The sequence below is a fragment of the Podarcis melisellensis genome, assembly GCF_964234715.1.
Source record: "Podarcis melisellensis genome assembly, chromosome: 12".
Classification (NCBI taxonomy): Eukaryota; Metazoa; Chordata; class Lepidosauria; order Squamata; family Lacertidae; genus Podarcis; species Podarcis melisellensis.
Genome location: NC_138544.1, coordinates 55,749,596 through 55,771,986, shown reverse-complemented (window position 1 = coordinate 55,771,986; position 22,391 = coordinate 55,749,596). Strand labels below are relative to the sequence as shown.

The 22,391-nt window shown below is 45.3% G+C and overlaps 1 protein-coding gene across 4 annotated transcripts in view; it reads left to right on the top strand.

Annotated features, from left to right (window-relative positions):
* ALS2CL (ALS2 C-terminal like) overlaps window positions 1-22,391 on the top strand; it is a 67,777-nt gene that overhangs the window by 13,981 nt on the left and 31,405 nt on the right. For 3 of the 4 annotated variants that reach the window (XM_081931574.1, XM_081931573.1, XM_081931571.1), the window contains exons 2-9: window positions 12,327-12,435; window positions 13,269-13,446; window positions 14,476-14,541; window positions 15,437-15,602; window positions 16,623-16,748; window positions 17,543-17,662; window positions 19,785-19,852; window positions 22,135-22,222. In XM_081931574.1, the coding sequence (XP_081787700.1) occupies window positions 12,330-12,435; window positions 13,269-13,446; window positions 14,476-14,541; window positions 15,437-15,602; window positions 16,623-16,748; window positions 17,543-17,662; window positions 19,785-19,852; window positions 22,135-22,222 (918 nt within the window). In that variant the 5' untranslated portion in view covers window positions 12,327-12,329. The remainder of the gene's footprint in view (window positions 1-12,326; window positions 12,436-13,268; window positions 13,447-14,475; window positions 14,542-15,436; window positions 15,603-16,622; window positions 16,749-17,542; window positions 17,663-19,784; window positions 19,853-22,134; window positions 22,223-22,391) is intronic. The other variant, XM_081931572.1, reaches the window with a different exon arrangement.

The following is a 22,391-nucleotide window of genomic DNA, read 5'->3' as shown; positions in this document are numbered from 1 at the left end:
CCAGTGCTTGCGAGGGGAAGAAGGGTACTTACTTGGGAGTATACCTCCTCTAATTGGATTCAGGTGACTTGCTCCTGAGTAGACTCACAGAGAGGATTGTATTGTTAAAGGAGGAGTCTGGCTGTATGGCTATTTCAGAGGGAGCGAAGCATTAAGAAGAAAGAGCTGGTTGTCGCTTGCTGCCTTCTTGTAAATGGGCATCTCGTTGGGTACTGCAATAATAGGATGCTGAAATACAGGAGCCATTGGCCTCATCCACCAAGACTGTGGCGCTGTGGTCTAAACCACTGAGCCTCTTGGGCTTGCCGATCAGAAGGTCAGCGGTTCAAATCCATGCGATGGGGTGAGCTCCCGTTGCTCTGTCCCAGCTCCTGCCAACCTAGCAGTTCGAAAGCACACCAGTGCAAGTAGATAACTAGGTACCGCTCCAGCGGGAAGGTAAACGGCATTTCTGTGCGCTCTGGTTTCTGGCCACATGATCCAGAAAACTGTCTGTGGACAAACGCCGGCTCCCTCAGCCTGAAAGAGAGATGAGTGCCACAACCCCATAGTTCCCTTTGGCTGGAATTAACCATCTGTGGGTCCTTTACTTTTTTATTTTTACCACCAAGACCTTATTGATGTCCTTGGCAGGACATGAAGGCAACAAACTTCCTGGAATTCACTGGACTTTGAGCATGGAGATGGAACATACACTCTCCTCTGTGAATTCTGCCTCGTCCCCTTTTGTAGCATTCCAAGCTAGTAGCCGTCACCAACTGCGCACCTTGTAGCAGTGAGTTCCGCACATTCTGCATTGCGCAGAGGAGTCCTTGACTTTTTTCTGCCCATCAGCTTTGCTGAGTTTCTAGGATTCTGGGGGAAAAGGACACGCTCTCCATCTATTGCTATTGGATTTTGTTATTTTTGAAGCATGTGATATTTCACCCTACCTTGTGCCTGGCATCTGCACGGGGATAGGGGGTCGAAATTCAATTCCGTTTGCACCGTAACATGAAACTACAGGTGCCCTCCCTCTCCATTTTGCAGTGCAGCTGTTTGGCCAGGAAATGTGTGCCAAAATGGATATGTTATGGGAGAGTATGGTAAAATAATAAGCAGAAATGTATTGTACCCCCCCCCGCAAAAAAGAATCATGGGTGCTGGTAATTATAGCTCTGTGGGGGTAAACTACAGTTCCCAAGATTATTGGGGGTGAGAAATGTGCTTTGAATATATATGGTATGTATGCAGCCTACATTTGCACCTGATGTGTGGTGGTGTAGTAGTAGTAGTAGTAGTTATTTATTATTATTATTACAATTAATTTATTGACATCTAAAGCACCATTTCAAGGCCATCTGGCGCTGTGGGTTAAACCACACAGTCTAGGACTTGCCGATCAGAAGGTCAGCGGTTTGAATCCCCGCGACGGAGTGAGCTCCCGTTGCTCGGTCCCAGCTCCTGCCAACCTAGCAGTTCAAAAGCACAGTGCAAGTAGATAAATAGGTACCGCTCCGGCGAGAAGGTAAACGCCGTTTCCGTGCGCTGCTCTGGTTCGGCAGAAGCGGCTTAGTCATGCTGGCCACATGACCCGGAAGCTGTACTCCGGCTCCCTCGGCCAATAAAGCGAGATGAGCGCCGCAACTCCAGAGTCGTCCACGACTGGACCTAATGGTCAGGGGTCCCTTTACCTTTACCTTTACATATGGGATAATGCAGAGTTGGTGAAGCAAAGGATGTGTATTTGCAGTGTGGGAACTTGGTTGTATGTCTCGGTTTCTGCCTGTGAGAACTACAAATTCTAAAACAAAATACGTGCAGAAACCTCACAAGCTAGCCTTGACAACCTTTTCAAGGATCCCTTGTGTACGCCCACCTTACACCCTGGTTTTGACGAGTATTTTGCGCCTTGCTCACTGGAGCACCAAATAGATTTTCCCCATTTCCTCTGAGGCATCAAGGACGACAGCATTCAAGGAACTGAGCAGCGTGGCATTGCATTAGGAAGGTTCTCTTTTTGAGATGATTCAGTTGGGTGGGTTTTCCTTTGATTCTGTGGTGTGGGGTCGCCAATATCTGAAGTCAGAAAGCAATTCCTGACAGGTCGGGTGGAACTGTTGTTGTGTATTTTTCCTTGGAATAATTATTATTTATACCCTGCCCATCTGGCTGGGTTTCCCCAGCCACTCTGGGCGGCTCCCAACAGAATCATAAAAACACAATAGAACATCAAACATTAAAAACTTCCCTAAACAGGGCTGCCTTCAGATGTCTTCTAAAAGTCAGATAGTGGTTTATTTCCTTGACATCTGACGGGACAGCGTTGCACAGGGCGGGCGCCACCACCGAGAAGGCCCTCTGCCTGGTTCCCTGTAACCTCACTTCTTGCAGGGAGGGAACCGCCAGAAGGCCCTCGGCGCTGGACCTCAGCGTCCGGGCAGAATGATGGGGGTGGAGACGCTCCTTCAGGTCTACTGGGCCGAGGCCGTTTAGGGCTTTAAAGGTCAGCACCAACACTTTGAATTGTGCTCGGAAATGTACTGGGAGCCAGTGTAGGTCTTTCAAGACCGGTGTTATGTGGTTTCGGCGGCCGCTCACAGTCACCAGTCTAGCTGCCGCATTCTGGATTAGTTGCAGTTTCCGGATCACCTTCAAAGGTAGCCCCACGTAGAGCACATTGCAGTAGTCTCTCAGTCAATTGAAGGCGGCGTTCCTCTGGACTGCACTTTCTGAGAATCACAAATAGGAAGTGTGCTTTTGTGATGTTTGGGTTCAGCTGGTGGGCATTGACAATAAAGTTGCAGCTTTTTGGGTGGGGGGATTGGAGTCAGAGGGGATGTACTGGAAGTTTATAGAATTATGCATGGCACAAAGAAAGCGGATACAGTGGTAACTCGGGTTAAGTACTTAATTCGTTCCGGAGGTCCGTTCTTAACCTGAAACTGTTCTTAACCTGAAGCACCACTTTAGCTAATGGGGCTTCCTGCTGCTGCCGCGCCGCCGGAGCACGATTTCTGTTCTCATCCTGAAGCAAAGTACTTAACCTGAAGCACTATTTCTGGGTTAGCAGAGTCTGTAACCTGAAGCGTATGTAACCTGAGGTACCACTGTATAGAGAAACGCTTTTCTCCCTCTCATAACACTAGGATTTGTGGACAATGAGCATTGGAAGATTCAGGACAGAGAACTGAAAGTCATTCGTAATGCAGTGCAGTCGAACTATGGAACTCCTTGCCACTGGAAACAGTGATGGCCTGAATGGCTTTAAAAGAGGTTTAGACAAATTAATGGAGGAGAGCGCTATCGATCGCTTCTATTGTGCAGCCCAGGTTGGAGGCAGTAATGTTTCTGCTGGAAACCTGTGCCAGGACTGAAACTCTCGGTGTTTTGCATTTCGTTCTCTACAATGTGAATCGTGCCGGAGCGGCGAAACTCCCATTCAGAACCGGGAGACAGCAGGGCGTCCTCCCTGGGCTTGAACTCTGAGGTTTTCCTGGCAACGGAAAGGGGCAGTTTTTGTCTGTGCTGAAACTTTCGTTTCTTTCCTTGGGCTTGAATGGAAGCTTTCCTACCGCGGTCGGCTAGGCCAAGGAATCCAGCCTTAACTCTCGCAGCGTAAACAGATGCCAGGAGAGTTAGTCATGGGGAGGGACTGGCGTCCCTGGAAGGCTGGACCAGGTGGGAGGCTTAAGTGGGGACCAGCCTATACTTGTAGGTGGAGGTGTGTGTGTGTGGAAAACTCCCAGAGGAGTGCACCAAGTCAGACTGCATGGGGATAATAATAATAATAATAATAATAATAATAATAATAATAATACTTTATTATTTATACCCCGCCCATCTGGCTGGGCCTCCCCAGCCACTCTGGGCGGCTTCCATAAAAACCAAAAAGACAGTAAAATATCACACGTTAAAAACTTCCCTGAACAGGGCTGCCTTAAGATGTCTTCTGAATGTCAGGTAGTTGTTTATCGCTTTGACATCTGCTGGAAGGGCGTTCCACAGGGTGGGCGCCACTACCGAGAAGGCCCTCTGCCTGGTTCCCTGTAGCTTTGCTTCTCGCAATGAGGGAACCGCCAGAAGGCCCTCGGCGCTGGACCTCAGCGTCCGGGCAGAATGATGGGGGTGGAGACGCTCCTTCAGGTATACTGGACCGAGGCTGTTTAGGCCTTTAAAGGTCAGCACCAACACTTTGAATTGTGCTCGGAAACATACTGGGAGCCAATGTAGGTCTTTCAAGACCGGTGTTATATGGTCTCGGCGGCCGCTCCCAGTCACCAGTCTAGCTGCCGCATTCTGGATTAGTTGTAGTTTCTGAGTCACCTTCAAAGGTAGCCCCACGTAGAGTGCATTGCAGTAGTCCAAGCGGGAGATAACCAGAGCATGCACCACTCTGGCGAGACAGACAGCGGGCAGGGAGGGTCTCAGCCTACGTACCAGATGGAGCTGGTACACAGCTGCCGTGGACACAGATTTGACCTGTGCCTCCATGGACAGCTGTGAGTCCAAAATGACTCCCAGGCTGCGCACCTGGTCCTTCAGGGGCACAGTTACCCCATTCAGGACCAGGGAATCCTCCACACCCGCCCGCCTCCTGTCCCCCAGAAACAGTACTTTTGTCTTGTCAGGATTCAACCTCAATCTGTTAGCCGCCATCCATCCTCCAACCGAACGACTTCTTAATGCTTATATAAAACTTCCTGCAATTGGAAAAATAAAATCTGGGATCCTAGATTGAAGATTGCAAGCCGCATGATAGGAGTATGTGAAGGTTTCTACAGGTGAAACTCGAAAAATTAGAATATTGTGGGAAAGTTCATTTATTTCAGCAACTCTAGGATTCTGTCTCAGGGTGGTTCGCAGCATAAAAATACAAGACAGAAATACAAAATGTGTAATAAAAACGAGAGCTGGAAGGAACCCTGAAAGTCATCTAGTCCATGAGTAGGCAGGCTAAGGCCCAGGGGCCAAATCCAACCCAATCTCCTTCTCAATCCGGCCCACAGACGGTGCGGGAATCAGTTTGTTTTTACATAAGTAGAATGTGTGCTTTTATTTAAAATGCATCTCTGGCTTATTTATGGGGCATAGGAATTTGTTCATTTCCCCCCCCCCCAAAAAATATAGTCCCCCTACTGCAAATGTTTGCTGACCCCATTCTAGTCCAACCCATGGCAATGCAGGAACGGCAGCTAAACACACAAACAAAGACACGGCTACACCCCTGTCTGCTCCATTCACCAGCCCCCTATGTTTTCCCCTAAATTAACCCACATTGCAACCTGCCTTTCCTGTGGATCCATTCTTTGTAACCACGGAGGAGGGAAGGAAGGGGAACCATGGATCCTCTGCTCACGACTGCAGCAGATCCCCCCCGCCACCCGCAGGCATTCGCTCCATAACACGCACAGACATTTCCCCTTACTTTCTAGGAGGAAAAAAGTGAGTGTTATGGTGCAAAAAATACGGTAATATTCCTTCCTGTTATGGGTCTAGTATAGAATAAGAAAAATGTTATGGTTTTCGGGTGTGTAAATGGGGTCAGGTGGGAATCTTGCTGGCAAAATGTCAGGGGAAACCCGGGTGTATGGCAATGCAATGGAAAAAGCAGCGAGAACAGCTCCCAAAGTAAAAGTAAAGGGGTAATGTTGTGGGGTGGTCTCCCCCAAAAAGCTCAACACTTTGCGGGCGTCAGGAATTTTACTTTTCGAAATATGGCAATTGACGATCATTCCCCTGAAACTTGACTCACGAGATCCGCCCCCCCAAAAAATTGTCACATACTGGACTGGGGGTCAAAACAAAAAAATTCCTTCCAGTAGCACCTTAAAGACCAACTAAGTTAGTTCTTGGTATGAGCTTTCGTGTGCATGCACACTTCTTCAGATACACTGAAACAGAAGTCACCAGACCCTTCTATATAGTGAGAAGGTGGGGAGGGGTATTACTCAGAAGGGTGGTGGGAATGGGTGATTGGCAGATAGCTGTGATGAGCCTGTTGACGACTCTTAACGACTGCAATAGGTCTTACAGGAAAAAGCAAGGGGTGAGAAGGTGAAAAATGGCTTTGTCATGTATAATGAGATAAGAATCCAATGTCTTTGTTCAGACCAGGTCTCTCCATGGTTTTAAGTTTGGTGATAAGTTGCAATTCAGCAGCTTCTCTTTCCAGTCTATTTCTGAAATTCCTTTGTAGTAAAACAGCTACTTTGAGATCTTGTATAGAATGTCCTGGGAGATTGAAGTGTTCTCCTACTGGTTTCTCTGTCTTGTGATTCCTGATGTCCGATTTATGTCCGTTTATTCTTTGGCGTAAGGTCTGGCCTGTTTGTCCAATATAGAGAGCGGAAGGACACTGTTGGCATTTGATGGCATACACAATGTTAGACGATGAGCAATTAAATAGTCCCAAGATGGTATGTGTGATGTTGTTGGGGCCAGTAATGGTGTTGTCTGGGTGTATGTGGCAGCAAAGTTGGCATCTGGGTTTATTGCAGGCTCTGGTGCCAGTGTCCGTGTTAGGTCTGGTTGTAGTATTATTGTGGGTTAGGAGTTGTTTAAGATTGGGTGGCTGTCTGTAGGCAATGAAAGGTCTTCCTCCCAGAGCTTGAGAAAGAGAACTGTCATTGTCCAGGAGAGGTTGTAGATCTCTGATGATGCGTTATTTTGACTATGGCAGACCAACACGGCTACCTATCTGTAACTGGACTGGGGGTGACTTTCTGCTGTCAAGTCTGAACAGTGACTGTTGAAATATTCAACATTCATTGACCTGGTGTCCTCCAGATTTTGGGTCCCCACTCCCCCCAGCCCCCAGCCAGCATGCTCAATGGTCAGGGCTAATGGGATTTGTGGTCCAGCACAGTCGAGAGGGTGCCAGATCCCTTACATGGCAGGCAAACTTACTTCGTGCTAAGCTCACTGCCCAGAATATTCGCTCCTCCAGTTCCACCATCCCAAGGTCTCATTCTTCCTAAAAAGACTTTGTTCTTTCTCCCTTTCTGTCCTGTAGATGCAGATCATCCTTCCATCGTTTCCCTTTCTTTTTTTCTTTTAGCTTTTCAGGCATCGTACCTGAATTCGCTTTCTCACCTCTTCCCTCCCAGTTCCGTTTTCCTTTTGTGCTGCATCTATTAGATGGCTAGCCTGCCGACAGGGACTGTCAGTGACCCTGTTTAGCTCCCAGACAGCATGACCCAACAGTTGGGGATGATGAGAGTTGTATTCCAGCAACATCTGACTGGGACCGGCTAGCGGAAGGCTGAAAGAATGGAACAAGTGAATGAATGAAATGACGGCCGCTGTGAAAGTTCCCCATTTTGCGAAAGGCCGGTGTACGCATTGAGCTGCTTTTTATGAATGGGCTTGATGCACATTTTTTCCTGTTGCGTCACACCTGGCTTTGTTTGGTTTCCTGTGTTTAAAACTCAAACCAGGCTTGAATGAGGTTGAATACCTGTTGAGTTTTTTGTTTTATCTTTCCTGGAAGAGAAGTCTCTTGTGCCTTAACAATGGGTGATTTTTTTTCCCCCAGCAGGAAAAGGGAGAGGGGAAAATAGCCAACCTAGCATCACCAACCTGGTGCCCCTCTGGTCGTTCAAGGCCACCAGTATAAGCAAATGTCTGTCTCATTTAAGACTATATAGAACCTTTATTCTCAAGAATGATGGAACTCACAAGTGGATGAGACTCTTCTTTTTCTATATCTTGGTTATTTTTAAAGGGAATCTTTGTTATGAGTCTTTTGAGTGCTTTACTGATTGAAACCTTTATAACAGAAGTATGCAATAGATATTAAGGGACGCAGGTGGCGCTGTGGGTTAAACCACAGAGCCTAGGACTTGCCAATCAGAAGGTCGGCGGTTCGAATCCGCGCGACGGGGTGAGCTCCTGTTGCGCGGTCCCTGCTCCTGCCCACCTAGCAGTTCGAAAGCACTTCAAACTGCAAGTAGATAAATAGGTACTGCTCCCTAACCCTAACCCTTAGTACGCCAGCTCCCTCGGCCAATAAAGCGAGATGAGCGCCACAACCCCAGAGTCGGCCACGACTGGACCTAATGGTCAGGGGTCCCTTTACCTTTTACAATAGATATTATAGGCAAAATGAGAAATAAAAATAAACAGTTATTCATTCTTTAACTCAGGGGCCAGCAAACTTTTTCAGCAAGGGGCCGGTCCACTGTCCCTCAGACCTTGTGGGGGGCCGGACTATATTTTGAAAAAAATAATAAAGAAATTCCTAGGCCCCACAAATAACCCAGAGATGCATTTTAAATAAAAGGACACATTCTACCCATGTAAAAACACGCTGATTCCCAGACCGTCCGCAGGCCGGCAATTGGGCCGGATCCGGCCCCCGGGCCTTAGTTTGCCTACCCATGCTTTAACTTAATACTTGCTTTGTACATCCATTTGTAATTAAATTTGTGAAGACCTCTGATCTTCCCCTTGCATTCTCGATTTAAATTCCTTAAACACGCGCTTAAACTTTGCTTTCTCCATATTATTTGAGTTAGTATAAATTTTGTTTTGTACCATTATCCTATTAACACACCGCAGCTTAATCAATACCTGCCCGCGGATTGATCTTTTGACAGTGTTCTTTTTACATGAACTCTACAAATACCCCACTCTTTGGAGAATTTTTCAACAACAAAAAATGGTTATGAGTCAATATTTCATTATCCCTTCTGCTTTGTACATTTGTCCTTCCAGGCGATGGTGCTTTCTGGTTTAAAAGATCGAATCTTTGTTTTCTGTTTCTTTTTGTAACGTTTGCACACTTCTTCTGTTAACAAGTCAACAAGACCAAAAAAGAAGGGAAGAAAAAAAGCAGCAGATATCAGCAGATCTGTTGGACTGACTTGCATTCCAGAAATAGGAGGAGTTAGGGAACATAAGTGATTTCCACTCCTGTTTCTGTATCTGATGCAATTATCCGACACCCTTTCGGTGCAGGGCAGGTGAAACTGCAGCTGTTATTGTTTAGTCGTTTAGTCATGTCCGACTCTTCATGACCCCCTGGACCAGAGCACGCCAGGCACTCCTGTCTTCCACCGCCTCCCGCAGTTTGGTCAAACTCATGCTGGTAGCTTTGAGAATATTATCCAACCATCTTGTCCTCTGTCATCCCCTTCTCCTTGTGCCCTCCATCTTTCCCAACATAAGAGTCTTTTCCAGGGAGTCTTCTCTTCTCATGAGGTGGCCAAAGTCTTGGAGCCTCAGCTTCAGGATCTGTCCTTCCAGTGAGCATTCAGGGCTTCAGAATGGATAAGTTTGATCTTCCTGCAGTCCATGGGACTCTCAAGAGTCTCCTCCAGCACCAGAATTCAAAAACATCCATTCTTCGGCGATCAGCCTTCTTTATGGTCCAGCTCTCACTTCCATACATCACTACTGGGAAAACCAGAGCTTTAACTATTCGGATCTTTGTTGGCAAGGTGATGTCTCTGCTTTTTAAGATGCTGTCTAGGTTTGTCATCGCCTTTCTCCCAAGGAGCAGGCGTCTTTTAATTTTGTGACTGCTGTCACCATCTGCAGTAATCATGGAGCCCAAGAAAGTAAAATCTCTCACTGCCTCCATTTCTTCCCCTTCTATTTGCCAGGAGGTGATGGGACCAGTAGCCATGATCTTCGTTTTTTTGATGTTGAGCTTCAGACCATATTTTGCACTCTCCTCTTTCACCCTCATTAAAAGTTTCTTTAATTCCTCCTCACTTTCTGCCATCAAAGCTGTGTCATCTGCATATCTGAGGTTGTTGATATTTCTTCCGGCGATCTTAATTCCGGCTTCAGATTCATCCAGCCCAGCCTTTCACATGATGAATTCTGCATATAAGTTAAATAAGCAGGGAGACAATATACAGCCTTGCCGTACTCCTTTCCCAATTTTGAACCAATCGGTTGTTCCATATCCAGTTCTAACTTTAGCTTCTTGTCCCACATAGAGATTTCTCAGGAGACAGATGAGGTGATCAGGCACTCCCATTTCTTTAAGAACTTGCCATAGTTTGCTGTGGTCGACACAGTCAAAGGCTTTTGCACACAGAAACTGCAGCTACTGAGGACTAATTTGGGAACCCACTAAGTAGAAGCAAGCAGGGAGGGGGAAAATCATGGCATTGTAGTTTATTTCCTTTACTGGTACCCTAAATATGCAAAAATATCTCTCCTCCCATCCTGTTAGATTTGCCTTCGCTCACCCCAAAGGCCTTCCCGATATCCTTTTGGTGGCAAACCGTGGGGGAGAATGAAAGTTAATTTATCAGCTGACCATCATAGCTGCGGCTTCCTGTTTCCCACATTAATCATACCACTTCTGGAGAAAAAGCTTTCTAAAAATGGCACTGAATCAGCGATGTTCCTTCAGCTGGGTTTTGCAATGGGATTCCCCAGTAGCCTTCTCCCCTACAGATTTTGTGAAGCTATGACTGCCATCAGCTGTCACTAAGCATGGTCAAAGGGTCAACATTACCCAGAGCACACCAAATTGGGGGAGCTAGGCTTATAACACTGAAATAGGAAAATATCCATTTCTGAAAAAGTGTTGCCAGTCATTGTTGTTCTTTTTTAAAAAGGGGGTTTAGGTTGTATGCTTGGGCTCGTTCTAATCCCTGTATCCAGCAAGTGTTAAAATCTAAGCAGGGATAGAAATCCCTGGAATAGCCAGGTTAGCTTCCTGGTGAGGCAATGGGCTATTAAGGTAACAAAGGAAGTGGCTCTGTGCCAGATGTAAAATGTGAAGGTCCCCCTTCCTCAACTCGTTGGGCAGTTATCTTTCCACGAGGGCCGACATTGATGCCGAAATCCATCATCACCTGAGCCAGGCATAGGCAACCTTGGCCCGCCAGATGTTTTGGGACTACAGTTCCCATCATCCGTGACCACTGGGTCCTGTTAGCTAGGCATCATGGGAGTTGTAGTCCCAAAACATCTGGAGGGCCAAGTTTGCCTTTGCTGGCCTGAGCTCTGCGACTGCATCTTTCTCCCGATTGAAGTGCAGAGTGTTTGAGACATTCGCAGGGAAACCAAAATGCTTGTTTACATAGCTATTGTACTGCCAACCTTACTGTGTGCTTGTGAAACGTGGACCACTTATAAACGCCGTCTCCAACTCCTTGAAAGATTCCATCAACTGTGTCTCTGAAAAATGGAGGTTTCTGCAACGCGCAATGAGGATTTGTGAATGTTACACAACGTTAACTTAAGTGTCCGATGCAAATTATGCTGAGTTTTTTTATTGCTCCGAACCCTGCTGGAATCTGGTATACCGTGGTACCTCGGGTTACATACGCTTCAGGTTACAGACTCCGCTAACCCAGAAATAGTACCTCGGGTTAAGAACTTTGCTTCAGGACGAGAACAGAAATTGTGCTCCGGCGGCAGCTGGAGACCCCATTAGCTAAAGTGGTGCTTCAGGTTAAGAACAGTTTCAGGTTAAGAACGGACCTCCAGAACGAATTAAGTACTTAACCCGAGGTACCACTGCATATGCCAATAAAGATTTGCGAATTTGATTTGTTCAACGTGGTTCAGGCTACTTGGGTTGGGATTGGGGCTTCATAAACTGCAAGCTGGGTGGCTGGTTTTTCTTTTCATTTTGTAGCTCCGGTCTAATTTGAATAATATTTATTACTTTTAAAGGTTATTAAAAAAAGAAGAAAAAGGAAAAATAGAGACAAGAAAGAAAGAAAACAAAAAAGAGAAAAAACACCACAATACAATACTGTATACAAACAATATGAAACCCAACCTAAACCCATTAAACTAGACACATAAATAAATCAAAACAAAAACAGTTTGAAATACATCTCTCCTTTTCCATATTCTATCCTTCATTTCCTTGTTTCCTCGACTTCCTCACACCTCCCTTTTTGTATTCCAGATCTACTAATTATTTCAGCAAATCCTTTCCATCTTTCTCTGTTTTTATCATCTTGTAAATAACATATTTTTTAACCTTATTTCCCTTTAAGACTAAATTACTTATCTATGCTTAACTTCTTCTAACATTTCTGCTAAGTCCATATAATATCATTCCACCATTTTTCTAACAGTCATTAATTTTACAAAATTTCTAAATATGAACTTTAATTTCCCAATCTTCTTCCACCCTCTCCTCTCCCTGGTTTCGGATTCTGCCAGTCCTTTCCGTCAGTTCCATATAGTCCATCAACCTGGAGATCTTATGTCCGAGGCTCTTAATTCTTTTCCAAGTCCCTTCTGCGGATCTTCTTCATATTCTTTAATGCTCAGGAGCAAATCTCAGGAAAACTCCAACCTAACAGAGCTCCGGTCTAATTTGGAGTCTTTTGTGCTCTCTCCTATTTCCTAATCCCTGGCAGGACATGAGCATCACAGACGTCGCTGCCTCACTGCTTAGGACAGAGGATTCCTTCTCTGCCAGCCTTGCTCGGATCAACAGCGTCGTCCTCCAGCCCGTCCTGCAGTCAGGTGAGCACAAAGGGCGAACGTGGCGCGGGCATCCTGGCCTTGAAATTTCACACTCTGTGCCAGGGGCGGAGGAAGGCTCTCTGGCACCCGGTGCGGTGTGTCGAGGGGCGGGGCAAACCACCCAGCAGCGCATGCACAGCGCCACGATGTATGTCGCATGCGTGTGCACTGCTATGTATGCCGTACGGACAGCAGGGTATTGCAGCTGTGGTGCATAGGAATTCGTTCATTTCCCCCCCTTCAAAATATAGTCCGGCCCCCCACAAGGTCTGAAGGACAGTGGACCGGCCCCCTGCTGGAAAAGTTTGCTGACCCCTGATTTAACGTTTGCTCCTTGCCCTACCTTCCCCGCTGGGCAGATTTGAGGGTAAACCATACACAGCACGGGTCTGTCCTTGTGGCTTGTTGGAAGTTGAAACTGCTTCACATGTACTATTACGTTGTCGTCTTTATGAGGATATACGTTTGACTTTTATCACACCTGTTTTGCAAAAGTCCAGGAAAGAATCGGAATACCATAGTTTAAAACTACTGCTAGAGGACAAGAATCCCAAGACTACATTAAATGTAGCTAAATTCTGTGCGTCTTCAATCAATCGCAGGAAGCAAGTGGTATCCCATAATGTTCAAACCCCTAAATGTTAATTACAGGGGACACGCTAACAATTAATTTTAATTTTTATATTTAAAGCCTTGTTATATTCGTATTGTCCCTTGTATTTCTGATATTATTCTTTTATGATCTGTGATATTGTGTGTGTTGATGCTGGTGTGTGACCGTATTAATAAATTCATTCATTCATTCATTCATACCTTCCTCGCTTGCGCCGAAGGGTCTTTTGAGAACGCGAAGCTTTTGGACGAGCTGAACGGCCGCTTCCAAGTCATCTGGGACCTGACGGAGGAGAGCTACAGAACTCTGAAGCAAACCTTTGGCGTGTCAGAATCCGTCAGCATCCAAGACCTGCACCTGGCCCAGAAAGCCGACTTGTTCCTGGACGCTTACATCCAGTGAGTACAACCGCAAACCCGTGGAGGCAGCGTGGCACAGTGGTCAGAGCAGAGCTTTCCAAACTTTTCCTGTTGGCGACACACTTTTTAGACGTATATCGATTTGCAACGCAGGAATTCAGTTTGGCTAGCAAACCGGCTGGCTGCCCGCTCTCTTTCCAGCCCTGGGAGGAGCACAAGGGGCGTTTGCACGACTGCACACACAGCCAACACACTAACGTGCCGTGACACAGAGTTTGGAAAGTTCTGGGTTAAGAGTGTCGGACTAGGACCTGTTAGACCAGAGCGGATTTAGGTTTCATGAGGCCCTTAGCTACTGAAGGTAATAGGGCACTTTATATATCCAGCTGTAACTTTGTCAACAACAAACTCGCTGGTTTTTGTGTTGAATATATGCTATATGGTAATTTATGGACCTAGCAGGTATCTAAAGCCATTTGCACATAACAAAATACGTATTTTATCAAAATAACTTTTGTTATTGCCAAATGCCAATGTGTTTGCATTATTAAGTTTGCTACGAATAAAAATCATTTTAAATAAGAGCTTAATAATTATTTCACTACAGTGGTACCTAAAGTTAAGAACATAATTTGTTCCGGAGGTCCGTTCTTAACCTGAAACTGTTCTTAACCTGAAGCACCACTTTAGCTAATGGGGCCTCTCGCTGCTGCTGCCGCACGATTTCTGTTCTCGTCCTGAAGCAAAGTTCTTAACCCGAGGTACTATTTCTGGGTTAGTGGAGTCTGTAACCTGAAGCGTATGTAACCCAAGGTACCACTGTATTAATATACTTCTTCTCCATTGTATTTCACTATTAATATACTTCTTCGTTGCATTTCAGTTCAACAATTACTTTGATAAAATACATGTTTTGTTATGTGCAAATGGCTTTAGATACCTGTTCGCTTGCCCTGACCTTCCCATCAAAATTTGGTAAAAGAGCATTGCAAAACGTCTGCAAAGTTCCTTCAGTCCCGGGGAGCTCAGCAACGAAACCTAATGCTTGTCCCGATTTATTTTAAACAGGTACTTCTCCACTTTCGCCAGTTGTGTCGTGACCCAAGTCTTTGACCATGCTGCCAGGAATAAAAGGTGGGTGTGGCTTGAAGCGTGCTTGAAGACCCTGCAGGATCAGGCCAATGGCCCATCTGGTCCAGCATCCAGTATTGGAGCCTCAGCTTCAGGATCTGTCCTTCCAGTGAGCACTCAGGGCTGATTTCCTTCAGAATGGAGAGGTTTGATCTTCTTGCAGTCCATGGGACTCTCAAGAGTCTCCTCCAGCACCAGAATTCAAAAGCATCCATTCTTTGGCGATCAGCCTTCTTTATGGTCCAGCTCTTACTTCCATACATCACTACTGGGAAAACCATAGCTTGAACTATACAGACCTTTGTTGGCAAGGTGATGTCTCTGCTTTTTAAGATGCTGTCTAGGTTTGTCATTGCTTTTCTCCCAAGAAGCAGGCGTCTTATTCCCTCATAAAAGATAAGACACGACACAGTCTTCTATAAAAGTATAAAAAGGTTTACTCACACATCATTCTGTTCACAATTGGATCCCAGAAGGCAGACTTAGCTTAGAAAAGTAACATACACCTGGAAACTATCTCATAAGGAGACAGTTCCTTTGTCCTCTCTTGGCTGGAGGCTGGAGATGCTCTCTTGGCTGGAGGCCAAGAGAGCATCTTTGGCTAAGCAGATGTTGCTTCTTCGATGTATGTAGTCAAAGAGAGAGAGAGAGATGGCTGCCCTGCCCTGTGCTTTTGTCGTTACCTGCACAGGTGAGGCCACGCCCACCTCTAGTCACATGCAGAGGAAGTCTGTCCTAGCCCAGAAGGAAACAGGAAGTTTACCTGCTGGCTGGACAAACCTTCCTCCCCATGCGTAAACATGTTCACTCTAGGAATGTTGTACTTGACTGCTCTTGTGTTTTACATCCCACACCGCTCACAGCTTGTTTCTGTCTTGCCAACTCTGAATCGTTGCAGCGATTTCTGGAAGAGCCACAAGCTGTCGCTGCAGCAGTTCCTCGCCGACTTCTCCCCGGGGACGTCCATCGCTGTCGCTCTCCACACTGTGCTGCACAAGCCCTTCTGGGAGCACCTCCAGAAGTACAGCCTGGTCTTCTCCCAGCTCAAGGAAGCTCCTGGCCAGGTAGAGGATTCCTGTACGCCTTCCGCTAGGCAGTGTTGCATAGTGGTTAGAGCGCTGGGACCTAGGATTCAGGGGACCTGGGTTAGCATGCCCAGCTTGGCCCAAAGCTTACTGGGTGAGCTTGGTTTGGTCACCACCTCTCAGCCTTACCCATCTCACAGGGTCAGCGTTGCAGTTTGGGGGCTTAATTGAGGAGGGGGAGAGCCACGTCGCATCACCTTGAGCTCCTTGGAGGAAATTCAATAATAAATAAATAAAGGATATATAAAAATAATTAAAAATAAGCTGTTAGACTTGTCTGTGCAGATTATTTTATTTTATTTTATTTTATTTTGGTAACGTAACTCGAGGTACCACTGTATTTGTAAATAAACTGCCAAATGGTTTACACAATGTACATTTTTTTTTTTTTTTGGACAGAAACCAGAAGTTAAAAACGATGTGGCCTAAGAAAAATCTTAATATGAATAATACAAGGAGTTAGAAATAGCAGTAAAAAACTAAATTGTATTTAGCTTATGCATCCGGGGTAGGCTTGCCAAAACAGAAAAGGTTTCAGCAGGTGCTGGGAAATAGTAGAGCAAAGATGCCTGCCTAATGTCAATGGGCAGGGAGTTCCACAGGGTAAAAAAATGATTTCTTGTAAGTGTGGAATGGATAGGTTGCAATTTTATGCATGGTGCCAAAAGTGGAGGACTGGTGGTAGGATGTCTCCTAACAATTCTCAGCATCTTTTCCTGAGCTAGATTCCCAAGGAGTGTGATAGAAGTTATATGCTACTATGCAAACAAAACAACAATAATATAATATAATATAATATAATATAATATAATATAATATAATATAATATAATATAATATAATATAATATAATATAATATAATATAATAATATGTTATATTATATGAATAACATGCACTTTTCTGGGGGCGTACACCTGCCTTTTGGTGATTTATTTTTTTTTAAAAAAGGAAAGATTTCTGAAGAGCTATGTTGTTGTTGTTTTATCCCCACCTCACAGAACCTGGATAAAGAAGTGAGCGAAGCTGCTGAAGGGTTTGCAAAGCTTCACTTGTTCATTTGCCAAGCTTTGGATGAAGCCAACCTCACAAAGAACCTCTGGAAGTCCCTGGGCCACAAGTTCACGGTGTGTCACAGAGGGGAAAACGGTTGGGAGAGGTCTAAGGGCTCCCCTACACAAAACATTTCAAAGTTTCAACGGCTCAAAACCTTTTTTTCCAATTCATTATATATCATTTCTCAGAATTCCTTTACTATTTTACATGTCCGCCACTAGTCCTGCACTTTTGACATCTGACAGGAGTGTCAGGAGCTCGTCCTACACTTGAGTAGGACCCGACTGGCATGTTTTCTCCCTCCTGGTCGTTCGTTCGGGAGTTTCAAAAGCTTTCTTCAGCCCGAACATCACAGCGACTGATGCCAACAGACACCGTCACACTTAGGGATCCGCAGAGTCTTCGCAGCTTGCGTGACAGACCTCAGCAACTCAGCATTTTGGCTAATCTACGTTATTTACATATAAACACACACGGAGCACTGCAACATGGCTCCCTCTCTCTCTAGCATCAGACAGCAAAGAGAAAAAGAACAAAGGACAATAGTCCCACTTCACGGAACACAGTAACACAAACATCCTTTCTCCATCACTTCCCACTTTGTGGAGTCAAAACATACACCGTCATGCGATAGACAACAATCCCATGACTGCAATCACGGAGCAGGAATTCTAACAGGGAGGGCGTTCCCCAACGCGGGCGCCACTACCAAGAAGGCCCTCTGCCTGGTTCCCTGAAATTTCTCACAATGAGGGAACCGCCAGAAGGCCCTTGGAGCTGGACCTCTGTGTCTGGGCTGGACGATGGGGGTGGAGACGCTCCTTTAAGTATACTGTGCAATGATGAAATAACTCTGTTATTCCAGGATGTTCTTTGCGTTCCTGAGAGGAGGCTGCTGGAAGACAGCCGGAATCTTGCCCTCTATCCCAGCACAGGAAGATCTGACCGGGTTCTGCTCTTCAACGACATCCTTGTGCTGATTCAGGTAAGGAGTCCAGGTGCACTTTGACCTGTGCCAAACATTGCTGCCATGTGGAGCGTTCCCCATTCCAAATTCAAGCATCTCCATCCCATTACCTTCTCCTCCCTCTGTTTTTCCATTCCCTCCCAGTCAGAATTCTGAAGCCACTGGTCATTGCCAGTGTTTTGGTGCCCTCCTTCTCCTTAACGTTGCTTTTGCTAAAGCTTTTTTGCCCTCCTACAGACCTGAGCGAGATCCTTCCTCTGCTCACGTGGCGTTGTTTCCTCTCTGTAAGGATTCGCACCCACAACTTGAACATTGGAAATGGAGGGAACGAAGGCCCTAACCCAGGCATGAGGAATCTTTGGGCCTCCAGATGTTCCTGAACTACAGCTCCCATCATCCCTGGCTATTGACCATGTTTGTTGGTGCTGATGGGACTTATAGTTCAGCAACTTCTTTTTTTTGAAAAAAAAATTATTGGTTTTTTCACAAATATTTAAGCATACAAACAGATAAACAAGCACATAAACAAATAAACAAACATAAATCATAGCCTTTTTGAGCCTTAATCTAATTAACATTGTTAAGTGGCTTCCTCGTATCCCCATGGTTGGGTTTCAATGGATATCATTTTAACGGTTTTCCAATTCAGTATTCTTATAAAATTTACTTAATCGCTTAACATCTTTCTTTCTAACCAGTTCAGTATTCAACATATTGAATCATCACGTATTACATATTTAAATCCTAAGCCTATCCTGTATTTGCAAGTCCCCCCCCCCAATTAATTTAACTTAACATATTTAACTAAATAGTCGTTGAATTTTGTCCATTCTTCCTGATACTCCTCCTCCTTCTGGTCACGGACTCTTCCAGTCAGGTTGGCTAGCTCCAAGAATTCCATCATTCTTCCACTGTTGATGCTTCCTGCGTTTTATAGTTCAGCAACTTCTACAGGGCCAAAGATTCTGCATCCTTCGCCAGGTCAATGGGATTCTTATTTTGCATTCACTGCGTTCTGGTGTGCTGTTTTCAGGGCAGCTAGGTGGAATTCCAATTTCTCATAGAATTGGAAGATCATTTGCTCCAACTCCCTGTAATGCAGGAATCTCAGCTTAAAAGCATCCCTGATAGACAGTCATCCATCTTCTGCTTAAAAACCTCCAAGGAACCCCTCAAGGGAGACTGTTCCACCAGTTGTGGGTTATCTTGAGTATCCAGTAGAGCTCCTGGAACAAATCGCCCATGGTTCAACACACAACACCAGCATTTCCTCGCGTTATTATTATTTATTAAATTTATAAAGCGCCCTTGAGGTTGCTGAGGGCGTGTTGAAGACCTGATGCTTTAAAATCTCTTTGGCCCTTCGCCTTTCCAATACCAACGCTGTGCAACATTTTGCTCTTGTGGTCCCCCCCCCCTTATTATTTATTTCTTTATTTATATTTTTGACAAAGGAACAATCATACATAAATAAGAATGAAAATGTGCGCCCCACCACTGAGACCGTTCCATTGTAACTATCCAACCTCCCAAAATTTCAACACCTCTTGCGATGGTTTGACCCCTTTCCGTTTTAACAGTACCAATTCTACAAACACCCTCCATGTTGCTTCAAAATTATTTCTTAATGACACATTTTGATTTATCATTAGTAGCTATATCCCACACCCCTTTATGCCATTCTTCCATCTTATATTCTGCTTGCCCCTTCCGCTTCCTAGCTATCATAATTTGTGCAGCTGTAAATAAATTTGTGAGTATTTTTATTTTACATTTTTATTGATTTTTAACATGTCATTTGCAACAGTCCTTTAACATACTTTCTTATCTTATACAATATTTTGGACTTCCATCAACAACCTCTGAAAATTTTCCATTCTTAATCACTTATTCTGCCTTTCTTAATTTCTCTATTACTTTTAATTATCATTAACTAATAATTCTTTTCATAGTCTTCCTTGCAATATTTTGCATAGTCCTCCTTACAGAACCTCTTGCAGTCCTACTAGCGTGATCTGTTTTTTACAATTACTTTTCAAATAGTTCAGATATTTACTCCAGTCCTCTAAAAATCTCTGGTCCCGCAGCTTTCGAATCCTTCCTGTTAATTTATCTAATTCTGCATTTCAACGTTTTCTAGGGGAACACCTTCCAGAGTTTTGACCTGAAGCTCACCTGGGTGGACGCGACTTTCAAGGAAACAGGAAAGTAAGTGGACTTCCTCTGTGTTAAGTTGTGGGTGAACATATCAGACGACACAGCGATTCTTCAAACAGCTCTTGTTTATTCACAGGCCAGGACAGAACTGAACTGAAGGGTTCAGTCAGCCTGCTTATATAGAGCTCCAGTACAACGTTACTGTAACAACTTTCTAAAACTATCCAATCACTGAACGTCACTTTCGATCCCTTATTTGCATAACTATCTACAGTACCCCCCTGCTGGCCCAGGGTGAGAACTTCAGTACATAACACCCCGAGTCACAATGGCTCTGCCTTTGCTCTCAGAGGCAGAAATGCTTCCGAATTTCTGTTGCCGGGGAATCGCAGGTGAACAGAGTGCTCTCGCACTCATGTCCAGCTTGCAGGCTTCCCAAAGGCAGCTGGTTGGCCGCTGTGAGATCAGGATTCTGTACTAGTTGGGCCATTGGCCTCATCCAGAAGGTTCTCCTTGTGTTCTGCTGCTGGCAGATTGTTTGCGTGGCGAGTTCCCGCCCCCATAGAAATAAAGACACGGGACACAAGAATTCGAGTTAATGGGTCAAATTAGGCCACAACTTTATTGATTACAGAAATTGAGCAGTATTGGCTTAGGCATTGGTCCTACAAATAACCGGCCTGGCCGGTGAGGGTTAACCACCAGTGGGAGGAGTCCTGCTGAGGCACGTCAACTAGGACCTCCCCTGGGGTCACCGCATGGGGGCGTGCCGTGGGCCCACACCTCCTTAGGCCACACCTCCTTAGGCCATGCCCCCAGGAATCCTTTACCGGACAACCCTTTATTTGGGAGAAGTTGATGGCGCTCCTTCTCCCCCCTTCATCTGCATAACAATAGACTGTAGCCCCACCAATGCCTACCGCCAATATTGTGGAGTTGTGATGGTTTGCTACGAGGTAGGCGAATTCCAAATGGCTGGAGCCCATCTGCCAGATGGAAAAATTCCTACCAGGCCCCTTGACGGCGACCAACCGAGGTTCATAGCAACATCAAAGAACCTAGTCTAACGGGTGGGAGGGAAGGTGTTAAATAGTGGGTAGACATGGCAGACAACACAGTGATTTCTCCAAAGCAGCTCTTTATTTTGTAAGCTGGAATAGAAACTGAACAGCAAACAGCTCAGCCGGCCTGCTTTTATAGGCAGCCAGCTGTCAACATTGTAGCAACAACAACCCAGGGTTTCCCGCCTAAAATAACTGACGTGGACCTGAGTGAAAACTACATACACAATACTCCTGGTGGCCAGGGTGAGAACTTCAATACATAACAGAAGGGGACACCAGGTCAGCTGCGGCGTGGGAAAGAGAGAGGTTCTCGGCCGTGCCAGACCTAAGTAGCCGAGGCCACGCCCCCCGCCAGCCGATTGGCTGGCACGGGGTATGACGCGGCCGAGGATTCCCTGTCATCGCGTGGGGCTGGAGCCTCCCCCCGCGAGTGTGGGGAGGAGCGTGAAGCCCGCAACCCCAGCTCCTCCCTAGCTCGGAAGTGGATTTACCGTGGATGCTCGGGTTGTGATCTGTACGGGAGGCGCCGCGTCTGTGCACACGCAGGTCACGATTCAGCGCTTCTGTGCATGTGCAAAGCGCGATTTAGTGCTTTGCATGCGCGAGCGCCGAAACCTGGAAGTACAGTAACGCGTTCCGGTACTTCCGGGTTCAGTGCTGTGCGCAACCCGAAGATTCGCAACCAGAAGCGTCTGTAACCCGAGGTATGACTGTATTTCCAAACAGGGTATATTTGATTTAAATCCCATCGATTTAAATCACGACTTAAATCACGATTTCAATCACTGGTCAGTAAGACTTGGTTTAAATCATTTTTTCACAGAAAGACTCCTTTTTGCTAGTATGATCTTAATATCTTCAACCAGATGACGGTTTCATTTTTGGAATAATAGATTTTCAGAGTAGTTTTTACAGTTGTATCAAAAATTACTGTTTTGATGATACTATTAGAAATACATAGACAGGTAATTGTGAAATTATTGTTTATATTTGGGCAGCTTTTCTGCTGTACTTTATTGGAAGGAGAAAAATAATCATTTCCTTAATAACAATTTAAACAATTTATTTAACTAAAACAATAACATTATAACATATGTATCCATGTTTTGTTAACTGATGTGGTTAAACAATGTAAAAAAACACACCTTAGACTGAGTTTTAGCACACATGAAAAACTTTAAACAAATCCTTATTTCCTGATGAATAGCCTTTGCACTACAACGTAACTTAAATACAAATCTTTAGAAATATTTTTCCTTCCGCTTTCTGTTTTGCTTGCTGTTTCTCAAGGCACACCCTCCGCATCAACACACCAGAAGGCATGTTTTTCCTCTTGGCCAAAGAACCAGAGTCACGGGTATGTAGCTGTGTGGGACTCACTGCCCAGGGGTAGATGTTGGTGGTTAAAAATTGGATCTTGTTAAGTTGTGGGCGAACATATCAGACGACGCAGCGATTCTTCCAAAGCAGCTCTTTATTTGTAAGCTGGAACAGAACTGAACTCTAGAGCTCAGTCAGCCTACTTA